The following is a 26,549-nucleotide window of genomic DNA, read 5'->3' on the forward strand; positions in this document are numbered from 1 at the left end:
CTTAAGTCTAAAAGGTTTACCTGAAGTTGGGTATCTTGGCGAGGAGAGTGTCCAGTACTGTGACGTCGCCCTTCAACGGCGCATGATTGCTCTCGATCTCGTGACGAATGGCCGCCATCGACATGTTGAACAGGCATTGGATCTCGTGGTTGCCTCGGACGCCGTGTCGTTCTGCAAAAAAAATGATGGTGTGAAGTTATATGTAATGAAGCTCTTTATTGTCTACTTAATATTTTGGTTGAGTGGAAGAAATCCCAATTGGTATAAGTCCGCCATTGTACATAATATTTTCTTCTAAATCCAATTGCTGTTTTGTAATTTGTTATATTTCTTACGTGCAATGAAGAGTTTACAAAGAAACATACTCAAAATACAAAAGATTATATTTCTTTGTTTTAATGAATTACTTGAGGCTAGAAAAATCTGTGTGCACACGTTATTCTCATCTCATGCACAAATAATCAATCATCAACAAATAATCAATCATCAACAAATAATCAATCAACAACAAATAATATCAACAACTGACCTGGCCACAACAACACGAGGCTCTGGTACAGCGCCAGTTCAGTCTCAGTCAGTTTAAGTCTCGCTATGGTCTTCGCGGCCTCGAAGATCCCCACCACCAGCTGCATGTCGCGTGGGTCACTGGAACATTATCAATCAATCAATCAAATTATAGGTATAAAAAAATTAAAATTCCCTCAGAAAATTAAACAACTAGAAATAACTTAAACATATTATGAACACACAATAACAATTTCACAGTTAAATAATATTGTAGCGATTTCATCAAAGGCAAGATCTTCCTGTAAGTTGGTGTGATGCCTGGGGAACCGCGCGACAGACGATGTAGAGTCGGAGGTTGTATTTATGCTTCAAACCGTGAAATCTTTGCAATCGCGATTTAGATTCTACGCTGCTATTGGCTGAACGCGTTTATTTCTTCGCTTTGATTGACAGTTGGTCTGTCACATTAGTGATGTCGCCACAAATTAACAGATACACACTATTTTAAAAACATTTCTCTGAACGGGCCGAGGGTCTATTTGTCTAGTCTGAATAAAATAAAAAAGAATTTAGCCCGTTTAAGATACGTCTTGTCGTCTCGTCGTCTTATGGTCGTCTCCCCTAGTGTCCAAGTCGATTGTCCTTTTTTTCACAGTCTGTCAGTCGGTTTTAGTCATCTAAATTGTCAAGTCGGCCGCTACATTTCTCCTTTACATATAACCAAGGCTTACGTGTCAATTTAAGTATATTTTATCATTAAAAAGTAAAGAACATATAGACAAATTCCCAATTACAATATCAATATAGAACACACCTATTGTAACCAATTTATCTTGTAAGATTACTATAATTACTAGCACAATTTCTGTGCTAAAAAGCCCCAGATGTGTTTTTATCTGTTTATATGCCAAGTAAATGAGCATATAAACAGATAAAAACACATCACTGACAGAACAATCCTCGGAAAAGAACACAACCTGCCAAACACCTCAGCTCATCTGCGCAACCGCAACCACTCTGACAAGAGAGTTCCACTAAGTAGAAAAAGATGAAAATTAACAAAAATTAATGAATGTTTCAAACTCACCGTGCGTGTACGCACTCCCTGATAGGCAGCACCACGTCGCCGTACAGCACCTGGTCGCGGTTCACGTCGATCAGCCTCGAAAGGCGGACTATGGCCAGCTCGAACGAACCTGAGGAAAAAAAGCAATTAATTGATTTGGCCGTGTGGTTCCTGGCACCAATGAAAAAAGAATAGGACCACTCCATCTCTTTCCCATGGATGTCGTAAAAGGCGACTAAGGGATAGGCTTACAAAATTGGGATTCTTTTTTTTTAAGGCGATGGGCTAGCAACCTGTCACTATTTGAATCTCAATTCTATCATAAAGCCAAATAGCTGAACGTGGCCATTCAGTCTTTTCAAGACTGTTGGCTCTGTCTACCCCGCAAGGGATATAGACGTGACAATAAGTATGTATGTAATTGATTTGGCCTCTTAGACAATCGGTTCCGCGTTACTCATCTACAAAATAATGCGAAAAACTACCAGCGCTTTTTATTATGACGTGAAACGGGCAGCGATAGATGGAAAGAAGCAGATTTATGCCTTACAACATTTAGCATTAAAAGGTCTTGGGAGTTCCTTGACGGCTTTAAATAGTTGCCTTAAAAATCTTGCTCTAGCCTCAAAGTCCCTGCCTTTGAATTGTAGTAGAATAGTCTTACTAAGTACAACACTCAAAATTCATTACCTTAACAGTATTTCCATATTAGAATAGTAATTAAAATTAAAGATAATGTCTCATATCATTAATTCCACTTATTATCCTTATTTTAGATGCATAAAAGTTTAAACGAATAAATATTACATCCTTAAAATCCTCGCTTCAACAATCTAGCTATTACATCCTATATCTTCAGCTTTTAAGACCTAAACCTCAATAACCTTGTCAACAGATACTCACCTGACTTCAACAGCAGAATCTGGTCGTCCTGCGTCAGTTTCATGAACCCAGGGATGAGTTTCGCGAACTCTATGATGTTCTGAATCATTCCTGTCAGTTTGTCCGCGCAGTCCAGCCACATCTCCTCGTACGTCATCGAGTTGAAGTACAGTAATCTAGGAATAGGAATGAGGGTGTTATTATGGCGGCATTGTGATTCTTTGGCAACTGAAAGTGATCTGAAACGTGTGAATTTCCTAGTAATTTTTACATACATACATAACAATCACGCCTCTTCCCCGGAGGGGTAGGCAAAGACTACCTCTTTCCACTTGCCACGATCTCTGCATACTTCCTTCGCTTCATCCACATTCATAACTCTCTTCCTGCAAGCTCGGCGGTTTCGGGTACTTTTGACCTGAGACTTTACCTAGTAATTTTTCATAGCTGTTAATCTACAAGAACTCTTAAACTGACAATGAAGAGATAGATGTATGCGGGGATCGTGGCAAGTGGACCTTTTGGGTTGGGAGAGGCATTTTTTATTCAAACTTTTACTTATTACAGATAATTTTCTATCAGAGTTCACCAGCAGTGATGGCATTAATAATCAATCATTCATTCACATATTTAATTAAACTTGATAAAAATAATGGTATACTCATAACATATAATCACGTCTACAAACCCTTCGGGGTAGACAGAGTCAATAGCGATCAAAAGATTGAAAAGCCACGTTCAGCTGTATGCTTACCTAATAATAGAATTGAGATTCAAATAGTGACAGGTTGCTAGCCCATCGCTTAAAAGAGGAATCCCAAGTATATTAAGCCTTTCCCTTAGCACCTTTTACAACATCAATAGGTAAGAGATTGAGTGGAGTCCCATTTCTTCATTCTATTGTTTATTTCTATAATTTTATTTATATGGTATACTCACTTGGAGACATCTGGTGGTTTTCTGAACATCTCGTGTATGAACTCCAGCTTGGGGTTGGTGTTGGCGTGGGCTTCGGCCAAACTCTTCACCAGCACCTTGCTTATGTCACCTTCACCTGGAAAGACATCTTACGTTTTTGAAATATTCCAAAAAAAAATTGTGAAATTTGTACTCCTGGGTGAACAAGTTTAAAAAGTGATCAAAGTATTCACATGTTGTATTGAAGTTCCCTTGGATGAATATTGATGATGATGATGAACATGGTTTAACATATGACATATGGTTGCAATTTAAAGACATCACCAAGGTGTGAATCTATACTTAGCGGAATTAAATTAATGCTAAAATCTTCTATTTTTATCTGCTAAAAAATACCTACTTAAATCACATTAAATGAGCTTAAAATAAAAAAAAAAAAAACAAATTTCTTAACATTGGTGGTGCACATGAAAAACTATTTAAACAAAAACTTAAAAAAAATACCAATTTCTACCAACATATTACTAAATTAATAATAATAAAAAAATATTTCTTAATAATTCAAAGCAGTTTTTAAACATGGCAATATGTTGTATTTGAAGGAGTTTTTGTCTTCGAATTTTTTTCTAATATGATCTGTGGCATTTTTTTTAATTTTCCCTCGTCTAAGATCTGTTAATATTTTTTGAAAGCTGTCACACGAGTGATCAAATCTGAGGTCGAAATAAAAGGGTCAAATTAATCTAATGATGTGAATCCGATTTTTACCTAAATCAATGTTTTTATTTAACTACATGATTAATATTATACTTTATTAAATAATAATTATTATTATACTTTATTATGGACCCATTATTAGCATGTTTATTAGGAACTTGTATATTGACGTGCTGGCGTAAGTAAATGATTTTATGTCATGGTTTTTCTTGCTATCAAACAGGCCAATATTTATAAAGATGTTTTTATAATATTTTTATACGTTTGTCAATTTGTTCCCAGCACTTTAGAATAGGACTACTCCATATCTCCTAGATTACGTAAAAGGCGAATGAGGGAAATGTTAATAAAGTTGGGATTCTTATTTTAGGAGATGGGCTAGCAACCTGTCACTATTTAAATCTTAATTCTATCAATAAGCCAATCACCTGAACGTGGTCTTTCAGTCTTTTCAAGACTGTTGGCTCCGTCTACCACACAAGGGATATAGACGTGATTATATGTATGTATGTATGTAATTTTTTTCAGCATGTTTCCTACCCTGTTTTTGGGTTTGTCCCTTTGTCCCTCTCCCATTTATCGTGATCAGGGAAGAAAGGAGAGATTCCAAATTAGAACATCCCAGTCAGCAGGCCTACCAATTTTTAGTAAGTTTTTGTTATTGTAGAAAACAAAATAGTAAATGATTTAGAGTAGTTTTTCATGGTAGCTTTACTTTAGTTATTAATATTATTTTTTAATTTTCATTTAAAAAGAAAGAACTTAAAATCTGCTTAACTAATTTGGTACGAAAGTGGTCTACAATTTAAAGACATATATTTTCTTTTATTTCTAATGCAGCGAAATCACGGAATTCAGAAAGTTATGATTTGTTTATTAAATTTATTTATCTTGTTTCCAGAACACCAACAATGGCGATTACTTTTATTTAATTTGGACTAAAAATGGTTTCAGATTCAAAAAGCAAATATAGAAATAATCTCTTTGTAAATACATGATTATTGCCACCATTATGTTTTATTCTAGTCTTAGATCATAAAAGATTCTAGCGTATACTTTATATTCTATTTGATTGCATTGAGTTTCTGTGTATTATAAATTTAAATTTCTTGAAAAAAGCTTTCAAAGCTAATATTTTTTTGAAAATTTTAAAATTTTTATTATTATTTTTAAAATAACTTAGAAAATCTACAATAACATCTACAACAACAATCAATTACAAAAAAAAATAAACTTTAAACAAAATATATATTAACAAAATTGGCAATCCGTTAAAAAATAAAAATAAACTATTAAAACAATTTTGAACAACAAAGTCAGCTACAGAACAAAATTTTTGACAACAGTATCAACATTATAGCAAAACAAGTAGAAACCAATTTTTAACAACATAATCGACTACAAAACCAATTTACAACAATGGAAAGAACTACATATGAATCAAGCGTCAACAAAATCGTCCAAATGTACGACTTACTGGGCAGATCTTCACTGTGACTCGACCCTTGGTGTCGTCTGTTCGTCACGGCATTCGGGTTCACCATTCCCATCCCAGACATGTTCATATTTAAGGGGTCCATCAACCTGCCATGCCCACTATTGGACGTCAAGTCGTCGGGGCTCAAATCATCGCTGGTCAGAGACACGGAACTCTGGCCAGAGACTAACACAGAATTCTGTATGTCCATAGGGCTGTGTTGCAAATTCGACGGGCTGTGTAAGAATGTCGTTGAATCCACGTAACTGGCTACCAAATTGTCGACGCCGATTGATGTCTCCGGTTTTATTTCTTGTTTTATATTTATCACTCCGCTTGTAATCGATGCTGGCGATTGGATTCTCTCCTCGTACCGTTCGAACTCCGAGACTCTTCTGGACAGTTCGTTGACTGTTGTTTGTCGTAGTGTTGTTGTGGTTGCCGATACAGTTGTTGTTGTAGATCCGGACGGTCGGACTATTGTTGATTTTTGCTCGTCTAGTGAAAGGGAAGTCGCTTAGCTCAGTTAGTAGGTTATGTTTGCCAAATGTGAATGATAATTCAAATGTCTATGGTAGTGGTTAGACTCGTTTAGTAAAGACTTGTGTATTATTTATTTACTTTTCGACGTTTTTGTCATACGCATTCATTTATTATTACCATTCGTGACTTTGTGTCTAATCACTTAATTCGTACTTAGACAATTTAAAAGACAATTTTTGTTATGATGCTGTTTCTTAGATACATAATTTATTCATTATGTAAAACTAAATTGTTAATGTTAGAACTTATGACATGAATTTCATCATATTCATAAATCTTTGAAAATTCATGTTTATTTCTATCGTTGTATGAAAACTTAACATCACAAGACGTCTTTTCACCACAGTTTAAGTGTTACGTAACAACCATGGTGAGCCCATTAAATTTTCCCTAAAACTCTGTTTTAAACATTGTTATTGTGAAAAATAAAGCTCTTTACAAAACGTCACTCAACTAGGGATTCCCGTAACAGGAAACACCTAGGTTAAAAAAAATCAAGGTAGGTAAGTATATGAATTTAGATAGCCCAGCTTAGGTTAGTTAAGAGTTAGAGACTCGTAAGTAAAATCGTACAAGAATCGTATATTCGTATAAAAATCTCACCATGGCCAATGAAATCTGGATCCAAGAATCCACTCGTAGGCTTCGGCTCGTACGTGGTGGAGTCGACGTAGTCGGCGCCGGCGTCGTAGCCTTGTGGTTGCGGGCCCTGGGTCTGTATGCCCGTGATGTTGGACGTGAGGGCCGGGCCCGCGTTGTAGCCGTAGGAGGAGATTGGGGAGTTGTAGCCGGTGTAACTGGAAAGAGATTATAATTCAAATTGAAATTTTTATTTGCATAACATGAGTACAACAAGGTCTTTAATTTATATAACAGACCTTCAGACCCTTTCCGATGTTGCAAACATTTATATGTATATTAGACGTACTATGTGTAACTAACTTATACATAAAGGTATCTTAGTATCACAATATAATTTTATATCTATCTATCTTTGTTAAAATTCGACAGAACAAATTTATTTATCACTTCTTACGGGGCAGCCAGCCAAATAATCTCGAAAACACGCGAAAGACTGATTATTTGTTTGTAAAAGCTAAATTCGGTAATATTGTCCGAACATGAAATTATTTCACCGTTAAAAAGTAAACTAAATTATCAACGGGTGTTAGGCTAGGTAGGTACGGGTGAATTTTTTTCAGAACTGACAGAGCTGACTAGAATTCCTTACAATATTATTTTGATCGACAAATTAAGGACTCTTTTTATTCTGAATTCACATCGTGAGCGATGCTTCAAGTGAAACAATTGAGTGAGAAAATGCATCACATAAAATATGGTTGTTATTGTAACGTGACTCGAATGAGGCTCACTAAAAACTTTATTAGACGCCGTGTAATATATGTCAGCGTGATTCCTCATGACATTCATCAATAACTTCTAAAGAAATACCACAAAAAGGCCTTAATCAATAATGCAGTAAATCTCACGCGACACAACGCCATCTGTCAGCGGTACCAAGAAACATTTAGCATACTTATTCTGAGGTACCGCTACCCGTTACTAGGTGGCGCTATTTACATTTACCGTTGCGCGTCATTCAAGTCATGTTTGAAGTACCGTAACGGTAAATGACAGTGTCTGATATACCGCACAGTGACGCGAATAGAAGTATCTAATGAATTGAGGGATACAAACGGTTTTTATGAAGGGAAACCGCGGTGGGAGTTGCGAAAGTAACGGATAGATGGCACTAGTTGTATCATAATAGATGATAAGTATTGTTTTTACCTTGCGGTTTGCCGTTAGACCTTTTTCAAGGAGAACAACTATTCGCCGACCGTTAAGTGTGTTTAGAAATAGTCAATTATTGATTCATTGGAAATGACGTTTACATAATGTCAACCATATTTATTTAAAAAAAAAATAATATAATTTATAAGGTCTTCATAGCGGCGATTTCTGAATCAAATTCCGTTCAAAAATCAAAGAAATTTTGCACTAAAAGTGTCATTTAATTTAAAAAAAATGATGTTCGCTTTTCACCGACAGATGTCGTTACTTACCCATTGTAATGGTTGTGGAATTGATCGCTTGAACTAGGCGTCTGCTGTTGGGCGTCGTACACGGAGTCTGGCGCGGCGTCCGTCTGTGCTCTCAATTGTGCCCGATGAAATCGCACCTCATCCTCAACCTTCTCACGTTGTTTCTTCGACATTCGCCCGAATTTCACCGCTGAAAAAAGAAAAACAAATCAGTACCGCCACTCGACACCGTGTGAAATTATATCGTCGCTATTCGACGCATCGAGCGCTGCCGTCGCAAAAAATGTGACATAATCGGGAATTCGACACTATGTGTGTTCCCATCGCGAAATTCACACGAAAAAAATTTATTAAAGACAGTATGTATCGCGTCTTCGTGCAATTAGTATGTTCTCAATGAGACCTCGCGTTACTCAATACCTTCACACAGAGTCGTTTACATGTGTGCTATTCGCAATGTGTGGGTGGTGTTTTGTTGTGTGCCTTTTATGTGTGTGTGCGTGGAAACATAGGCCGTTGGCTTGGCACACTGCCTAGTAGAACGACGAACTCTCGACCGCTGACGTATACATACGTATACATACGCCTTGTGACGTATAACACGGCTACGTAACATTTGGTACCGTTCGCTTATAACGCGGCGAGATAAAAACATGTCACGTTAGTAAGAACGCGCGGGCGGATGGTGACCTCCCGAAATTAGTCGATTCATTTTCTTTAGTTGTAAATATTCGGCTATGAATTTCTTTGTAAGAAGTTCGTTGAACTAAGACCGGCGTAAGCTGGTCTTTAGTTTTAAGTGTTTTGTTTTTAGCTAGGGTTCATTTGATTTTGGTTTGTGTTTTAATACAAGTTTTAGACCAATGACCCATAGTATATCGTTCTACATTAAAACAAGGAGGCCGAAAGACCACAATGGGTTATTTGTTTAAACAAAAACAACTGTCTAAAGTAATAAAATTTATGTCAGAAAAATATTGTTTATTTGATATTTTAAGTGCTATTGTTTGTAGACATGGCGACCTCAATATAAAATTTTTATTGCTTAGTAGGAAATTACATTCTGCGCTTGACAATAAACCTTTAAAATATTGACAAAACTCGCCTATGATATTTTATTTATCATTTTCTTTCCAACGTAGAACGTCTTAAGCGTCTTTGTGGTTCCCGGCACCGATAGAAAAAAAAGGACCACTCCATCTCTTTCCCGTGGATGTCGTAAAAGACGTCTTAGTGATAGGCTTATAAACTTGGGATTCTTCTTTTAGGCGACGGGCTAGCAACCAATCACTATATGAATTTCAATTCTATCATTAAGCCAAACAGTTGAACGTGGCCTATCAGTCTTTCCAAGACTGTTAGCTCTGTCTACCCCGCAAGGGATATAGATGTGATTATACGTACGATATGTATGTATGTAGAGGTATTGAATTATGTCAAAGTCAATACCTTACTATACTAGAACCAATAACTCTTTCTATATTATTTACAGTATGAACAAATTTTTATTCCTAACTAATGCTCTTACGGTGAGGGAAAAAACATCGTGAGGAAACCGATTCACGTAATTTGGTGTCTAACCATGATCCAATATGAGTTAGGTTCCCCTGCAAAGGTTGCGGAGGTCAGACAGGTCAGGGTGTCGCTTCGTGTAAAAACCTGACTGACATCCTATCCATGACCACGGTCACAGGACACTGGGCTCTCTAGAGAGGTGAGGATGTAGCCGGGACTAATGCCAGGAGGATGATGCGTGGTCATATTGAAATCTATAGAAACGATACAGCTTATCAAAGGAGTTCTAGTCAATAGTTAAAAAAAATAGGTCACACAACTTTTTACATAAATAACGGGGCAGTCTTACGTGAGAATCGATGTAACGAATGCAATTGCACAATACTAGTGATGGGGTGTTTGTCGATAATTTAGATTTTTATGATTGGCACAGTAAGCGAGCATTTAATCATGGTTTATAGTTTGTTTGTTAGTAAGTATTTCATAAAACCAAATCTTAATTCGCAATACCGTTACTGAGCGGAAGTTTCAATATTTTCAAGACTAGGCACAGTCTACCCCGCAAATGATATCGACGTGATTTTACGAATTTTTAAAAATGTTTTCTTATAAGATATCTATAACCAACAAAGCCACCGTTTTCTCTCATTTTATTGTAATTATTTTTTGCAAAAATTACGTCTCGATTTTTTTAATTATTGTCGAGTTTAATGTTTCAAAAATTCTTATCATCATGATTTTCATGCTATCGCGAAGTAGGATGTAGTGAGAGAAAGAGAGAGATGATAAGTAAAATTTCCATTGGAATGGAAGAGAAATTACTAATAAAAATTAATAAGAGATATATTTTTTTTATTTACAAAAATATCCGTCGAATACCAAGAATCAATTTAAAATAACATTTCTTTGCGAAAAGTGGGTGAGCTAATTTCATTATAAAAAATCAGTTTTAATTCATCAGTGACTTGTAAAATGTGAATTCGTAAATTAAACAAGACATGTTCATAATTCGTAGATTTGTAAAGGGATTTATTTACATGACAAGATTAATGTTATGAAGAGTGTAATTTGACTTCCCTGACAATTGGAGTGTTGCCAGTTGAGAAAATGAATAGATTTTGGTAGCTTTTTTGTGCCTCTTGGTCAACCTATTTATGCCAGTTAGTAAAAATGGCCTAAATTTTTTGGGCTATGAATAGTTAATATTTTAAGGAACAGACATGTCTGCCTGACTTCAAGACGTTTTAATTATTTCCAGTCAATGACCGGACCTACATTTGCCAGACATTTTTTATTTGTAGATAGTTTAAGAAAAATGTTTAAGTATGAAATTCTTCTATTTTTCTTTTTTAAATTTTTTTGCTTATTTAACGTCCGATAGATTGGTTGGTACTTATGTTTTCTTTTGTAAATTTGAGCTCTGATAGTCTAACGTGACTCTGCCGTTGCCGGTCCCAAGCCCGGATGAGAAAAGAGGAGGGTTGATCTGGAGGAGAACAACCCAGTCGTAAAACTCCAAACGCCGAGCATCGGGCGGCGGTTATTTAACCCGACAACTCTGTCATAACGGAGCGGTTACGCGAAAGCCGAGAGGACCTAAATCGCCTCTAAACGTTTCGCCCGTGGAAGGATTTGGGTGCCCACCACGCTGTAATTACCCAAGAAAAACTCTTCATGGAAAGTTTAACAGTGCGGAATAGTTCGTTGGACGATCCGATTTACAATCGGCGCCTTTCGGTTACCGGGCCGGAAGGTGTGAAATTGGCTACCGAAGCTGCTGCTGAGACGGGTCGCCGGGTCTCAGTTAGTGGACATGCTACTGGTGAACCTAAGAGAAATATCTCTATCCAACGACATCAACGGATTGCTACCTGGAACGTCCGAGGCCTTCTGGCATCGGGGAGGCTGGATATTGTAGAAAAAGAAGCAGAAGAACATAAACTGACGTTACTGGGGATAACTGAGACGCATATGAGAGGCCAAGGTCACCAAACGACCTCAAATGGAAACACTTTATATTATTCAGGATCTACAAATTCCAGTTTTTGCGGTGTCGGTATGTGGATCCCACGCTACCTGAACAACTATGTGCTGGGATACAACCCAGTTAATGACAGAATACTGACCCTCAGAATAAACACACGCCCTTGCACGCTTAACATAGTCGTGGTATATGCGCCAACGGCAGATGCGATTGATGAGGTCATAGATGATTTCTACACATCACTGGAATCAACGCTTTCCAAAATACCTGGTCGCGAAATAACTTTATTGATTGGCGATTGGAACGCAAAGGTAGGCAACACTACTCTCGATGATCACATAAGGAGCGTTGTCGGAAAATATGGGCTCGGTAAAAGAAACGAGAGGGGAGAAAGATTGTTGGAATTTTGCATCGAAAGAAAAATGACGATCATGAATACATGCTTTCAGCACCACCCAAGGCGTCTTTATACGTGGATTTCCCCTGGAGATCGATACCGGAATCAAATCGACTACATCATTATCAACACTCGTTGGAGAAGCTCTATTTTCAATGTGAAAACATTCCCAGGTGCTGACTGTGGTAGTGACCACTGCCTCCTTGTGGCCGGATTTGCTTTGCGTTTGAAGTCAGTCAGAAAAGGTCCCCCTTTGAGACCGCGCACACTACATCCAGCTGAAAAATTAGCATTCAGGGATGAAATGAGCTCTGCCCTAGCAGTTCAAATGCCTCCGACAAGCGCAAATGCGAATGAACAGTGGAACCACCTCAAAGAACTGGTACACAAAACAGCAGACAAAATATCCGAACATCGAGTAAAACCCAATCGACGGCAATCTTGGCTCTCTGATGGAACGTGGGGTAAAATCCAAGACCGGAAAGAGGTGAAAAAGTCTGGTTTGTCTAAGCAAGAAGATCGTGTCGCATATTCGGAATTGGGCCGACTAATACAACGCCTGTGCCGCCGCGATAAAAACAATTTCGTTGAAAACATTTGTCAGGATATCGAGAACCATGCGCGAAAAGTACAAACAGCGGACCTTTTCAAGAAAGTAAAGCTGCTCTCGAAGCAATCCAAACCCAAAACATGGGTTGTGGAAGACGAGAATGGAACCCGGCTGCAGGACTTGGATGAGGTGGCTGAAAGATGGCGGAAATACTGTGAGGAGCTCTACAAAAATCCTCTCGATAACTCAGAACCTCCAACGCAATAGGAGAGTGGTCTTGCTCTGGAGCCGCCTATTCTGCTTTCAGAAGTAACATCAGCGATAGCTGCCCTGAAGGATAGAAAGGCACCTGGACCTGATCAAATAACAGCAGAGATCATAAAAGCAATGGGAATTGAGGGCGCTAAAGCAATTCATAAAATCTGCGACGCTATTTGGCGCACTGGAGAATGGCCCCATGATTGGGCTAAATCAGTCATTCTCCCGCTTCATAAAAAAGGCTCAACTACCAAGTGCGAAAATTACAGAACTCTAGCCCTAGTATCACACGCCAGCAAAGTATTATTGCACATTATCAATAATAGAATCCGCTACTTCCTGGATTGGCAGATACCACAGGAGCAGGCTGGCTTCGTCAGGGGCAAGGGCACGCGTGAGCAGATCTTGAACGTACACCAAGTGATAGAGAAGTCGTATGAGTTCAACACTCCCACCATCCTGTGTTTCATCGACTACAGCAAGGCTTTTGACTGTGTTACCTGGTCGATCCTATGGCAGATACTAGAAGAACTTGGTGTACCTAAGCACTTAATAGCATTGATCCAATCACTCTACCAGAACAGCCAGGGTGAGGTAAAGGTCGAAAAAACTACTTCCAAGCCTTTTAAGTTTGAAAAAGGCGTCAGGCAAGGTTGTATATTATCCCCTGTTCTATTTAATATCTACGGAGAGTATATCATCAGACGGACTCTGGAAAACTGGGAAGGTGGTGTCACGATCGGCGGCACCAGAATCACAAACCTCCGGTACGCTGATGACACAACCTTGTTGGCAGCTAACGAGGCCGAGATGATGAGCCTCCTTACTAAAATGCAAAAGATCAGCATGGACTTGGGCCTCAAAATCAACCACTCTAAAACCAAAGTCATGGTAGTTGACCGCGCTAACTCACTCCATCTGACTGGTGCTCTGGGTCTGGAAACGGTGGATAATTTCATCTACTTGGGTGCTAATATTAGTAACACAGGCTCATGTGAAAAAGAGATCAGGAGACGCATTGGCATGGCCAAAAATGCAATGTCTCAGCTGGAAAGAATCTGGAAGGATCGCAACATATCTCGGAAGGCGAAGATCTCGCTAGTGACCACTTTAGTATTTAGCATCTTTAGCTATGGCTCCGAAACATGGACTATAAAACAAGCAGATCGTAACCGCATTGATGCTTTCGAGATGTGGTGCTGGAGAAAGATGCTCCAGATTCCATGGACTGCATTTCGCACAAACAGGTCTATTCTTCGTGAACTCAACATCCAAACTAGGCTTTCCACCATCTGTTTACGAAGAATCCTGGAATTTTTTGGCCACATAGCCCGCAAAGATGGCGACAATTTGGAACAGCTGATGATCACCGGCAAGGTAGAGGGGAAACGATCAAGGGGACGTAGCCCACTTAGATGGACTGACCAGATACGTTCGACTCTGGATAAGGACCTACATGAGGCGCTCCACACCGCTAAGGACCGGGCAAGGTGGAGAGACGTAGTGCGCTCTAAACTGACTTGTCTCCGGGGAGTTCACGACCCTCAGTAATGAGGTTTACGACGCAAGAAGAAGTCTAACGTGAAGCACAACGATGACCTTATTTTTTTTATAACACGTTTGAAGATATCAAATATAACACTAAAGCTTAATTTCTAAACTTTAGTGAGAATTAAGTGGTTTAAAAAAATTACTATAAATTTCATTAAAATAATATTTATTTACTTTATAACTATACTGTGCGCTTACCATTACATTCTCACCTCAAGACGCTTTGAAAGGCAATCCCTTTCAAAACATAAATTTGCATTATTTTATCGATATAACAAACTAAATGTGTCGCATCACTATTCGTTACGTTCTGTTGCGCAATTTGGACGCATCGATGCACATTGGCGTCGCGGTATGCTGAGACACGCGAGCGGTCACCCATCACGTCATCGGACATAAGGTGGGTTGCTTAACTTCAAGTAAACAAATTTTGCAAATAAAGGTTGTTTTTATTATTATAAATCATATAATGGTCAGAAGCTTTTGCTATTTTCTTAGCTTGCGGACTAAAATGATCGAAGTTTTGAGTAATTACATGAGAAAGGTTTATACTCGTATAAACGATTTATTTTTTAGGGGATGGGCCACCAACCTGCCTCTAATTAATCTCAATTGCAGTCCCCTTTGAGCTAGTTCGAGATTATCGACTCTGTCCGCCCCGTAAAGAATGAAAACGTGATACGCGTTTATTGATTGATTTAATAATAGTATCATATATCGATACCGGAGGAAACATTTAACGTAAAGCGCCATTTTGGTCAAAATAAGAAGCATAATTTTAATCACTTCTTCAGCCATTACGGCGTAGACATAGCTGAAACTGTCGGAGAGACCTTAAAGCTACATTGAGCTGAATAGATAGCTTGATCATGAAAAGATATACCCAATGGTTGACTGGAAGATAATGCATTGCATTATATCCGCCAATTGTGGTATACATTGGTATTTTGCACAATAAAGTTTAAATAAATAAATTTAATACAATTTTCTTGAAAAAAATTCGATTTGTCAACCTCCTACCCGTTAAAACACACAAAAGAGATGAACGGAGGACGCTCCACATAACTCCACCGACAAGAGTTAGCTCTTAGACTCAAAAAAGAAGGAACCCGCTACTCGCTCAGCCTATAACCAAGCTACCACCCGTTCTAACTAACATAACAATGCGTTATCACCGCTGATAAGGGGTCAACGACCCCGACTACACTTCCTCATGCCGCCACGCGGTAAGGTGTGTTTAACCGACTTCAAAAGTGAAGTGTTGTGTTTATTTAGAAAACTAACAATGGTTAGTCACAATTACGTTAAATGTACGGGTTTATTATCAAGATGGTTAATGTAAATTGTAAAATGTATCGTAACATTCTATCCATTCATAATAAAAGATTCTATGTGCCGTGTGGTTCCCGGCACCAATAAAAAAAAATAGGACCACACCTTCTGTTTCCCGTGGATATCGTAAAAGGCGACTAGGGGATTGGCTTATAAACTTGGGATTCTTCTTTTAGGCGACAGGCTAGCAACCTGTCACTATTTGAATCTCAATTCTCTTATCAAGCCAAAAAGCAGAACGTTGCCTATCAGTTTTTTTAAGACTTTTGGCTCTGTCTACCCCGCATGGGATACAGACGTGATTATATGTATGCAAAATCTATTATTTTACAGCTACCAAATAAAAATTACAGTGTCACTCACCATCCCGACTCATCCCAAGTTTGAGACATTTCTGCAGCCGACAGTACTGACACCTGTTGCGGTTGACTCTGTCTACCACGCACGCTTTGTTCCGCGGGCACTGGTAGTTCACCACTGAAAGAAAAGATGGGTGAATAAATTCTAAGATGAAGAAAAAATAAATAAAAAGATTATAACGATATTATATTCTTGGTTCGAAATTCGGGTTCGAATCCCGGCCAGGGCATGATGAGAAAAGACTTTCTTCTGATTGGTCTGGGTCTTGGATGTTTATCTATATAAGTATTTATTATAAAATAAAGTATCGTTGAGTTAGTATCTCGTAACACAAGTCCCTGTTCTGAAATTATTTCGAGGCTTACTCAATCTGTGTAATTTGTCCCGTTTATATTTATTTATTTTTTAATATTTTTGGTAGCTATCAATTGTCTAATTTCTTTACCTAACCCCCGACGAAAAAACAATGGGGTTTTATAAGTTTGATTTGTTTGTCTGTCAATTATATCGTAGTTCCCGAATGGATGAACCAATTTTGATGAAATTTGGTACAGAGATTGTTGCAACACCAAATTTATTGTTTCTAAGAAATGTGTTGTAAAATGGCAACATTGTCTGTTTCTCTTGCTTGTTCCTGTGTTTGGTTAGAATACACGTAAGTATATCGGAAACCCAGCAGTTTTATTTACCTCAGCGAGTAAACAAGCCACACAAATACGTAATATACAGTTCAGAAGGTCGGCACAATTTGGTATAGGGAATAGTTGACCTCGTGGATGAACTAGGCTTTAGACTTTAAATTCCGGATATAAGTGGAAAAAACCACACAGACGAAGTGCTAGTATTACATTAATTTGCCAATAATTAAAATGACACAGTGATGATGCTGATTGGCGCTGAAATAATGATTAATGACGTACGTACAATTTAAATGATAAGCGATGTATGTATGTATGTATTTAGCTCTTTTGTGTAGATGTTATGCTACTTACGGTTTTTCTATGTCAAGCAAAAGCCGCCATTTCTAAGAAATGATCTTCAGTCTTCAGTAAATTTGAAAATTCTCTGTGATACATTTCTTTGTTGAATGTAAGTTGATCGAAACCTCATTAATTTTTTGTTCAAGTCCTGATACAATATAAAATGGTACACGACTGAAAAGTTTACGATGGAAATTTGGAAAAAATACTGGCAAAATTGTGACAAAACAAAAATAAAATAAAAAGACAAACAGGTCTCTTAAATACGTACACATTTCTTCGAATTTAGAATGATCAATCATTGATGGAGTTTGTATATTATTCAAAATTTATTATTATTAGACAAATATGTTTTTTTCTTTCAACATGATTATTCAAATTTCATCCCTGCATTATTAAATTAAACGAGGAACCAAACGTTTCAATTTTAAAAACAGAACGTCAAATAAATTAAAAAATTAAATCGTGCTCCTAATATCAAACAGATTAGAACAAATGCAAAAAAAAACGAATGAATGAGTAAAGCAAAAAATGACTGGCTGAAAAATTGAAATGAGGAATGTATATGACGAAATGAGATCTAAAGAACCCGACCTGTACTCTGGGACCTCCTGAAGAATCCCTTGCAGCCTTCGCACGTGATGACGCCATAGTGGACCCCTGATGACTTGTCTCCGCAGACTTTGCATGGTATAATTTCGATTTGAGCTGGAACAATGAAAAGATATTGGTTAAAAAACTAATGAACATAATAAATGAAGTTCTTAAACTAAGGTAAGGAAAATCTTTTTAAAAAATAGAGTACCGAACTCCGTATTTAAATACCCTTAGTGATAATAATTATCGTTTATATTTTTCCTTGCTAAGTAACCACTAGTTCACTCCTTGGATGTAACTTTGGTTTTAGTTAAAAAAAAGTTTTGTTTCTGTCAAGTTAAACAATGGATAAAACGATTATTATGTCTATAGGTAATGTGAAATTAACTGAAAATATATTTATTTTCAAAATAGGATATAAGTCACATAATTACGTAAAACTCATGTTTATTCTAAAGACAAATTCTTAAATTGAATTAACGTCATTCTCTTATCATATTGGCAGTCAAAGAAAGTGGAATCCCGTGAAAACTCAAATTTCGAACAGCGTTTTCGGTGTGACGGTTCATCGACCCCGGCAAGGTCGGAGCGCGGCCGATGACTCGCCGGCACGCGTGTGTGCGTAACGTCGATCCTGTAAGGGGTATATTCCGCGAACGATTTTTAAAAATTTTCAGCCAGTATTTTTGAGATTTTTTTAACAAAAGAATAAAGGTGCTTTTTTTTTCAGTTAAGTGTATTTTTGTTCAGTTAGATATATTTTTTACAGAATAGAAAAGCATGAACAAATAAATACTTATAAAAGAAGAAAGTGTATTTATAAAATCACTTATTATAAATGCTCTTTAGGTCTCACTCTTTTATAAAAGGGCAGCCAAAAATTTAATTACTACCTACTGCCATTAATTTTTTCACAAGGAACTGTATTGCTATCTTTCTCTTTAACTGAAGTAAATATATATTCTGTTCTTATATTTTCTTGGAAATCGAAATTATAAACACTCTTAAGATAAGTGCATTATTTGGCCATGAGCCAAAGACAGTATTTCTGGTTGATAAAATTTATAATATGAGTTTAACGATGTTATCGATTAGTGTCTAATTCACACCACGTGTAAGACTTAGTCTTGATTGGTTATATTAATATGATTGAAAATAGGATTTCTCAACGTTAATTTGCATTAAAAAATATAGGTACCTTTATGAGTTAAAGCATTCTGGCTAAAAACATTACTGTAATTTCGACTTTACTTGACTTAAGTAACTGCAAATTATATTTTGTCAACTGTGAACTTACTAAATAGATAGGTAGATGTAACTGTTAATTATTAAAAGTATTAAGAATAATGTAATAATAACAAAGTAAAACCTACTAGAGAGTTATGAATGTGGATGAAGCGAAGGAAGTATGCAAAGATCGTGGCAAGTGGAAAGATGCAGTCTCCGCCTACGCCTCCGGGAAAGAGGCGTGATTTTATGTGGGTAGGTATACCTATATGTATGTAAAACCGACTATACAACAATAATAAGATATTTACTACTCACGTTGTACATTTGGGACATCGGTCCCAAAAAAATGCGTGTGTACCCAAAAATGTGTACATTTCGACCACAGAATTCTTAAAAATGTAATATGTATGGTAATGACGAACAAAACATCCTTCCACTGTTGGTCTCCTAGTCTCTTGTCGTCAGGCCTTTATACAATAAATGGTTTAAATTAAGTAGAAATCCAATTAGAACCCGGCTCAGGCTTCGCGGTGGCGCCAGAAGCGGTCTTTAAGGAAAAATCTACACTGATACAAACAGACATTTGTCTTCATTTCAACACTCACGTTCAACGTTCTTATTTTAGTAAACTTAAATAAAAAAATTAAAAAATAATTAAAAGCTATAGCTAAGCTAAGCTATATAAGCTATATTTTAGACTTAATATAAAAACGCAAAAATAATTATATATTGATTTTTTTTTATTTGGTTCCTAGCAGGAAATCCGCTCAATAGTGTTTGGGTTGGACTTGGGATTTTTATAGAAATATGTAGCGATAGTGCAGGAAATTAAAACAAGGAAATACAGTTACTATCACATATTGAAAAGGGCAATTTAGCAACAACAATAGATAAACCATAGAGATAAACCCTATAAATAAAACAAAAAAACAATTTTCCATTAAAATACTGGCCAGTACTAATGATAATCTCATAAAAGCATAATGTCACTGGCCACAAACAAACACAATTAAACGATTGGGCAATAACGGTGGCATAGACTAAAACAATGATTTTACTAACGGTTACTAATGTAGGATGTTGCTCCATAGACAATAATGAGATTTCGCAAAGTACTGTCGTCAAAATAATCGCTCATTGTTACATCAAAGATTTTTGTCTATTGTTAGTCCTGATGAAATAGTGTTAATCAATTAATTTGGCGGCTCTTGTGAGCTTTTTTTTTTGTTTTATATAATTATGTTTATGCTTTTATATAATTATTGGATGTTTAATATAATAGTAATCCGAAGAAGGTAAAGAAGATAATCTTTTAGTGTCGTATTTGCTCCACGCCATAATTTTATAAGCTTACATATTATTTCTTTTTCTGATATTGGTAGTTTAAATTTGCTACCTTAATCCTAAAAATTTAACATGGCGTTAAATTCGTCGGTTTTTGTAGATATTTCCATAACACGCGGCCGAAGCTGCGGGAGAAAGCTAGTCTACAATCAATCCACAATACCTATTTTGGTCTGTATAAAATTTGTCATCAGATATATAGATGACATTGTTATAACTGTTACTATGCAATATCTGATATTGCATTAATCAAATTACGCTGATTATATCATGATACCACAGATTAATGCATGAACATTGCAACTACGAGCATTTCTTAGAAGGTGTAAAGAATTTATAGTTATTATTGTACCTACTTAAATCTTCAATTTATTTATTTTATTAACATAGCTTAATCCAAAAATATAAAAAAAAAACACGACTGTTGCACGATCAAATGCATCTCACACCAAGTAAAAAAAAAATCAGAAGAACCATAAACGACGATTTTAGAACTTTTTAAAATAAAATCAAAAATGGAACACCAGCCGACCAGACTAGTGGATTCGCCCCGCTGCACGCGGCCAGCTGATTTGACGTCACCGGTCACCGACCCCGGGCCGCTTCGGAATTGTATCACGCCCAGTGACGTCATCAATTTCGGATTCTTTCCATGTTCGATGCACCGTTACGGGATTGGGTTATTTAATGTGCATTGTTTTGTTTTTTTTCTTTTTTGAGGGTCAGTTATTGAGATGTTATAGAAGGTTAAGGTTTCTACTTAGGCCATGGTCCATTTACCAATGACTTATTATCTATATTGGTTTGAGTGATAACGGATGCTCTTACGATCAGGCAAGCAGGCAAATATTTGTGAGGAAATCTGCATTAATTAAGCAACTTAATATTTAACCATGATCCAACATGGGTAAGGTAAAGTAAGGCAAAGGTGCTGCAAACCTGACATAGACGCACTCCAGGCTCCTCTCAAGATGAGCGATGATGTAACCAGGACTTAGGCGAAGAAAAACTTGATTCAGCTTCCTCCATACAAGAAGCTTTCCTTACTCATAAAATATATTACATTTTCAGTTGCACTCTTGAGAGAGAGCCCTTGCAAATGTTATTGGCATTATTTTATACCTACCTAGTAAATTCATGTCCTCAAACGTCAAATGGATGACGATCAAGGTAAGACTTTATCCTAAACCTATACCAGGCTTCTACTCCAAATTTGAATTTTAATCTAACGGCTTGCGTACGTCACGGGTGAACGACCGCGGTTGTCCGAACTAACGTTACATTGCAACTATACACTCACCACCAAACACCAAACCTATAGACCCTATAACAATGACATAAAACTTAAACTCCTTCAGCAATTAATTGTACATCTTCATCTTCAGCGTGGGCATATCGCTTATTCGAAATTCGTATACAGGAGAATAGTTCTCTAAATAGTTTTATGATACTGGCAGGAAATAAAATCTCATTTGCGTTTTTATTAATGGCCAGTATTATGAACCTTTTAAAACGAAAGACCAATTACCAACCACGCTGAATTTGAAAAGGAAATTCCAAATCATTTGCTCCTTCGAAATTTAAATTTGGGCGCATGAGTTGCTCTTTTGGCAGTTTAAAATTTTTCAAATACATATTTTGACGCTTATTATGAATTAGCCACAGCCTCTAACAAATCTTATCATATTTTTTAGCAAAAACTTTTTATAAATGAAAAGTTAGTTAATACAAGTCGTCTTTTAGGCTTATACATACATACATACATACATATAGTCATTGTTTACAGGGGGTTTACAGAGCGGGGTTTACAGAGCCACCAGCCTCAAAACGACTTATACTCTTAATAAGCCCAAAAGACGACCTAGACGGCTATAATTCTAGAGTCGCTTCGTGTAAAAACCTGACTTAAACCGTCCAGGATCATAGAAAGTACAAAAAAGATTATATTTCAACACGAATCAATCAAAGGTAGACCTTTACATAGGTATTAACAAATAGTTAGTTAGTTCATACAATTTGTAAGGACTATCTTAAGCAACTAGCGATCTCAAAATAAATATGTTTACATCAGATGCGATCAGTTTAGATTTGGCGGAAGATCAGATGTTTGAGGTCAGTGAACTGTGATGCAAAGATAATGAATTTTGTTATAATCACGTCTATATTCCTTGCGGGGTAGACAGAGCCGACAGTCTTTAAAAGCCTAACAGGAGACGTACAACTACTTGGCTTAATGATAGAATTGCGATTCAAATAGTGACAGGTTGCTAGCCTGTCGCCTAAAAGAAAAAACCCGAGTTTATAAGCATATCCCTTAGTCGCCTTTTACGACATCCATGGGAAAGAGATATATAGTGGTCCTATTTTTTGTTCTATTGGTGCCAGGAACCAAACGGCACTTTATATTTTTGTAGATGGCGTTAAATTCGACGCTTTTTGTAAATATTTCCAAATACACGACGCCGACGCTGCGGGTGAAAGCTAGTCTACAATCAATCCACAATACCTAACAGTTCTTTTGAACTAGTCACAATTTTGGTCTGTTTGTATAAAATTTGTCATCAGATATATAGATGACATTGTAATGACCAATGACCATGCAATGTCTGATATTGCATTAATCAAATTACGCTGATTATATCATGATAGGTACCACAGATTAATGCATGAACATTGTAACTACGCGCATTTCTTAGAAGGTGTAAAGAATTTATAGTTATTATTGTACATACTTAAATCTTCAATATTTATTTATTTTATTAACATAATGTACTGTCTATTTCCGCGTCTTTGTCCTAAATCCTACTAATATTATAAATGCGAAAGTTTGTATGTCAAGATGTCAGTATGGATGTTTGATACTCTTTTAGGCGAAAATTACTGAACCGATTACGATGAAATTTGGTATGTAGATAGCTGAAGATCCAGAATTACATATAGGCTACTTTTTATCCCGGAGATTTCGCGGGATTGATTGTTAAGTTATGATAGGGCTTCCACGCGGACGAAGTCGCGGGCGGTCTCTAGTAAAACATAAAGCTCTCTATCTGTTGCCCTCTCAGAGGGGTAGGGGGAGACTTTTTAATATGCGACGTACACAATGAGAATACGTTATTCAAATCGAAACAGTTTTTGCGTGATCGACGCGAGTCGAAAAAGCGACTAGGGGATAGGCTAATAAACTTGGGATACTTCTTTTACAATTTGAATCTCAATTCCATCTTAATGCCGTACAGCCTAGATGAACGTGGCCTTTCAGTCTTTTCGAGACTGTTGGCTCTGTCTACCCCGCAAGGGATACAGACGTGACTATATGTATGTATGTTACTACGAGACTAACTCAATCTTGTGTAATTTGCTTATATATATATGTGCGGGTCAAATATATATATATATATCTTTTTATCACGCGGAAAACAGAATGATATCCACATACTTCGCGTAATTCCTTCAATAAACAAGTTCGTCTTATCGTCCATATAAAAAATGGCAATGACCCACTATCGGTCACAATATCTTTATCAAAGAATCGCGTTACGTATGACACATGTGACATCACGGGTTCACTGACCCCTCGTCTCGTTTATATTTAGACAAGGTTGGACCAGTTACCGCTTGACCTCCCGCCGTTCGGAGTTGCCGTAGTAAATTAGTTCTTGTTTTGTGGTCCACAACTGTTGTTAGCAAATAGTATGAATACTATAATGGTTCTTTATCCAGGCGATGATACCGGTTACATCGTAAACTCTCTGGAGAGGAGCCCGGGGTCCATTTTTTTTTACCATAATCCTGGGTTAGTAAAGTTTTTACACGAAGCGACTCCCGTCTGACCTCCACAACCTTTGCAGGAGAAACTTAACCATATTGGATCATGGTAATAGCTGGATCAGATGAGCATACTATTTCTTACACTTGCATAATCTATACTAATATTATAAAGCTGAAGAGTTTGGTTTTTTTGAACGCGCTAATCTCAGGAACTACTGGTTCGAATTGAAAAATTCTTTTTGCGTTGAATAGACTATTTATCGAGGAAAGCTTAAGATATAAAATTACGCTGCAATTATAAGCAGCAAAGAAATAATGGATACGAGGACATCCCTTATTTTAACACGTTACGTTGGACTTAAATTGTATCCTAAGTTCTTTTAAGAAAAGTTTAAAATTGTATGAAAATTGTGAAGAGTATATATAGAATTAGCAAGAGAATCTCTAAGGATATAAGGATCACAGCAACTGGAAAGACAATCTCTACGCCTACCCTTATGGGAAACAAACGTTTTTAGGTTGAATTCTATAATTATTTCTTGAAAAAATACTACTGTTACCATTTAAATTCGGACATATTCGACGATAAAGAAAAAAGAAAATAGGGATTGTTTTTTTTTAAGAAATTTAATCGATTTTTTTTTTAAATTCGATACGGGTGCTATATAAGCATTTTCTCTTCCAAAGGGATATATTTTCTGCTTTAGGACTGATAACTAATGGTTCACGACGTTTGGAAACAGTACATTTTCGGAAATTCCTAATTGAGTACCGCCTTTAAAACGTTTAAATATTATATTAACACAGTTATAACGTGCGAGCCAACGGACTAAAATACTGAGGATTCTGTAGATTCGAAGCCCAAAAAAATATATCGTAAAACGGAGATGAATATGGAAAGATGAGAGAGAGGTAGAAAAAATATGCAATTTATCTGAGTATTTCGCGAAAAATTGATATTATATCGAATCAACGTAAACAAGAACAATGTTCTTTAGAAAATCAATACGTGATCGATGTCATGACTTATACGGCTAAAGGTGAACGAACTCGATGTTTCAGAATGTTCTAGAAATTGCATACACATCATATTTGGCAATGTTATTGTTATAAAGTGACAAGAAATAATTATAGGCGCCAATTTTGTCTCGACAAATGCTTATGTAATGCTTATTTTACATTTTTAGCAAATAAACATTTTAAAACTGGAATTTTGTGCTCAATAAAAAAGTAAATTAAATCTACTATTTGCTGCCAGTATATAAAAAATAATTTCAATTTTGTAAGGATTCTTCGATAAAAGTACAATTAACGCTGACAACATAAATCAAATATGGAACAAATAACTTAAACGCGCCACATTGCTTGCCCGTCATTATAATTCGTCTCTCAAAATTAGTTCGCGCCCTAAAACAAAAGTGACAGCGGTGACGTCACAATGACGTTAGATGTCACCGACCTCGCTATGGCTGTAACAAGTGACACATCTTCGGGCTGTTTGAATTTGGAACTGTGGTGGAAATTCTAATTACGGTTTCGTATCCCGAAATAGAACAAGTTCTAACATTTAAATAGTATCACTTTCTTATATCACTTTCTTGAAAAATAAGGTCAAATACACACTTACAAAACAAAACTCACTCAATTTATATATTAAACATACACACAAAATCACGCCTCTTTCCCAGGCGGTAGGCAGAGACTACATCTTTCCAGTTGCCACGATCCCTGCATACTTCTTACGTTTCATTCAATTTAAAACTGTAAAAAGTTAGTACCTGACATTTTGAGTGTCACTGACATTCATAAATTGCCCACTTTAAAACCGCTTAAATTAATTTAGATCTAAACTAAAGTTTTGGTTCAGGGCGTCATCTATCTGACGTGTAAAAGAAGATGGACTGACTTACTGACGAATATACCATTCAACTTTTGTCATGTAAGTTCCCATGTGGTCTACGGGTGCACTAAGAGCGGATTTCCGGGACTTTAGCGGGAAACGGAACTCTTTGCTTTATGACGGCTAATACCGCAGGCGTTCTTTAGTTCCTTGCAAAGTAAGGTCTATTACTTGAAGGTGTTTATTAGTTTATACCAGTTTTCTCCCAAACCAAGTTCCAACAGGAGTTCCAGGAAATCATTAATTCTTCCAAGATAACTTTACTAATACAGGATAGGCTTCTAAACTTGGGATTATCCTTTTAAGCGATAGGCTAGCAACCTGTCACTATTTGAATCTCAATTCTATCATTAAGCCAAACAGCTGAACGTGGCCTATCAGTCTTTTCAAAACTGTTGGGTCTGTCTATACTATGCAAGGGATAAAGACGTGATTATATGTTTATACGTACAACATTACTATCATCTTAATATGTGTCATAGATTAACATTTTGACCAGCCTTGAACTTAGCCAGGATAAGTTTCTAGACTCAATTCTAGACATTGCTCAACGGATATTTGCCTAGCTTTTATAATCTGTCTGGTGTCGAATGTCTATGCCTACGTCTCAAATTGAGACGTATAT

At 36.8% G+C, this 26,549-nt stretch overlaps 1 protein-coding gene and 1 long non-coding RNA gene across 2 annotated transcripts in view; one reads left to right on the forward strand and one right to left on the reverse strand.

The window, feature by feature from the left end:
* Window positions 1-26,549, reverse strand: part of LOC106129497 (probable nuclear hormone receptor HR3) — a 33,155-nt gene that overhangs the window by 2,084 nt on the left and 4,522 nt on the right. The window contains exons 2-10 of the mRNA XM_013328075.2: window positions 17,680-17,793; window positions 16,109-16,222; window positions 8,180-8,348; window positions 6,717-6,910; window positions 3,398-3,512; window positions 2,480-2,634; window positions 1,598-1,706; window positions 530-648; window positions 21-171 (exon numbers count right to left, since the gene is read on the reverse strand). Coding sequence (XP_013183529.1) covers window positions 21-171; window positions 530-648; window positions 1,598-1,706; window positions 2,480-2,634; window positions 3,398-3,512; window positions 6,717-6,910; window positions 8,180-8,348; window positions 16,109-16,222; window positions 17,680-17,793 — 1,240 coding nt within the window. The remainder of the gene's footprint in view (window positions 1-20; window positions 172-529; window positions 649-1,597; window positions 1,707-2,479; window positions 2,635-3,397; window positions 3,513-6,716; window positions 6,911-8,179; window positions 8,349-16,108; window positions 16,223-17,679; window positions 17,794-26,549) is intronic.
* Window positions 4,089-5,097, forward strand: LOC106129498 (uncharacterized). The gene is made up of 3 exons (XR_001228468.2): window positions 4,089-4,271; window positions 4,622-4,740; window positions 4,995-5,097. It is a non-coding gene; the product is annotated as an uncharacterized LOC106129498 (long non-coding RNA).

The sequence above is a fragment of the Amyelois transitella genome, chromosome 29, assembly GCF_032362555.1.
Source record: "Amyelois transitella isolate CPQ chromosome 29, ilAmyTran1.1, whole genome shotgun sequence".
Lineage (NCBI taxonomy): Eukaryota > Metazoa > Arthropoda > Insecta > Lepidoptera > Pyralidae > Amyelois > Amyelois transitella.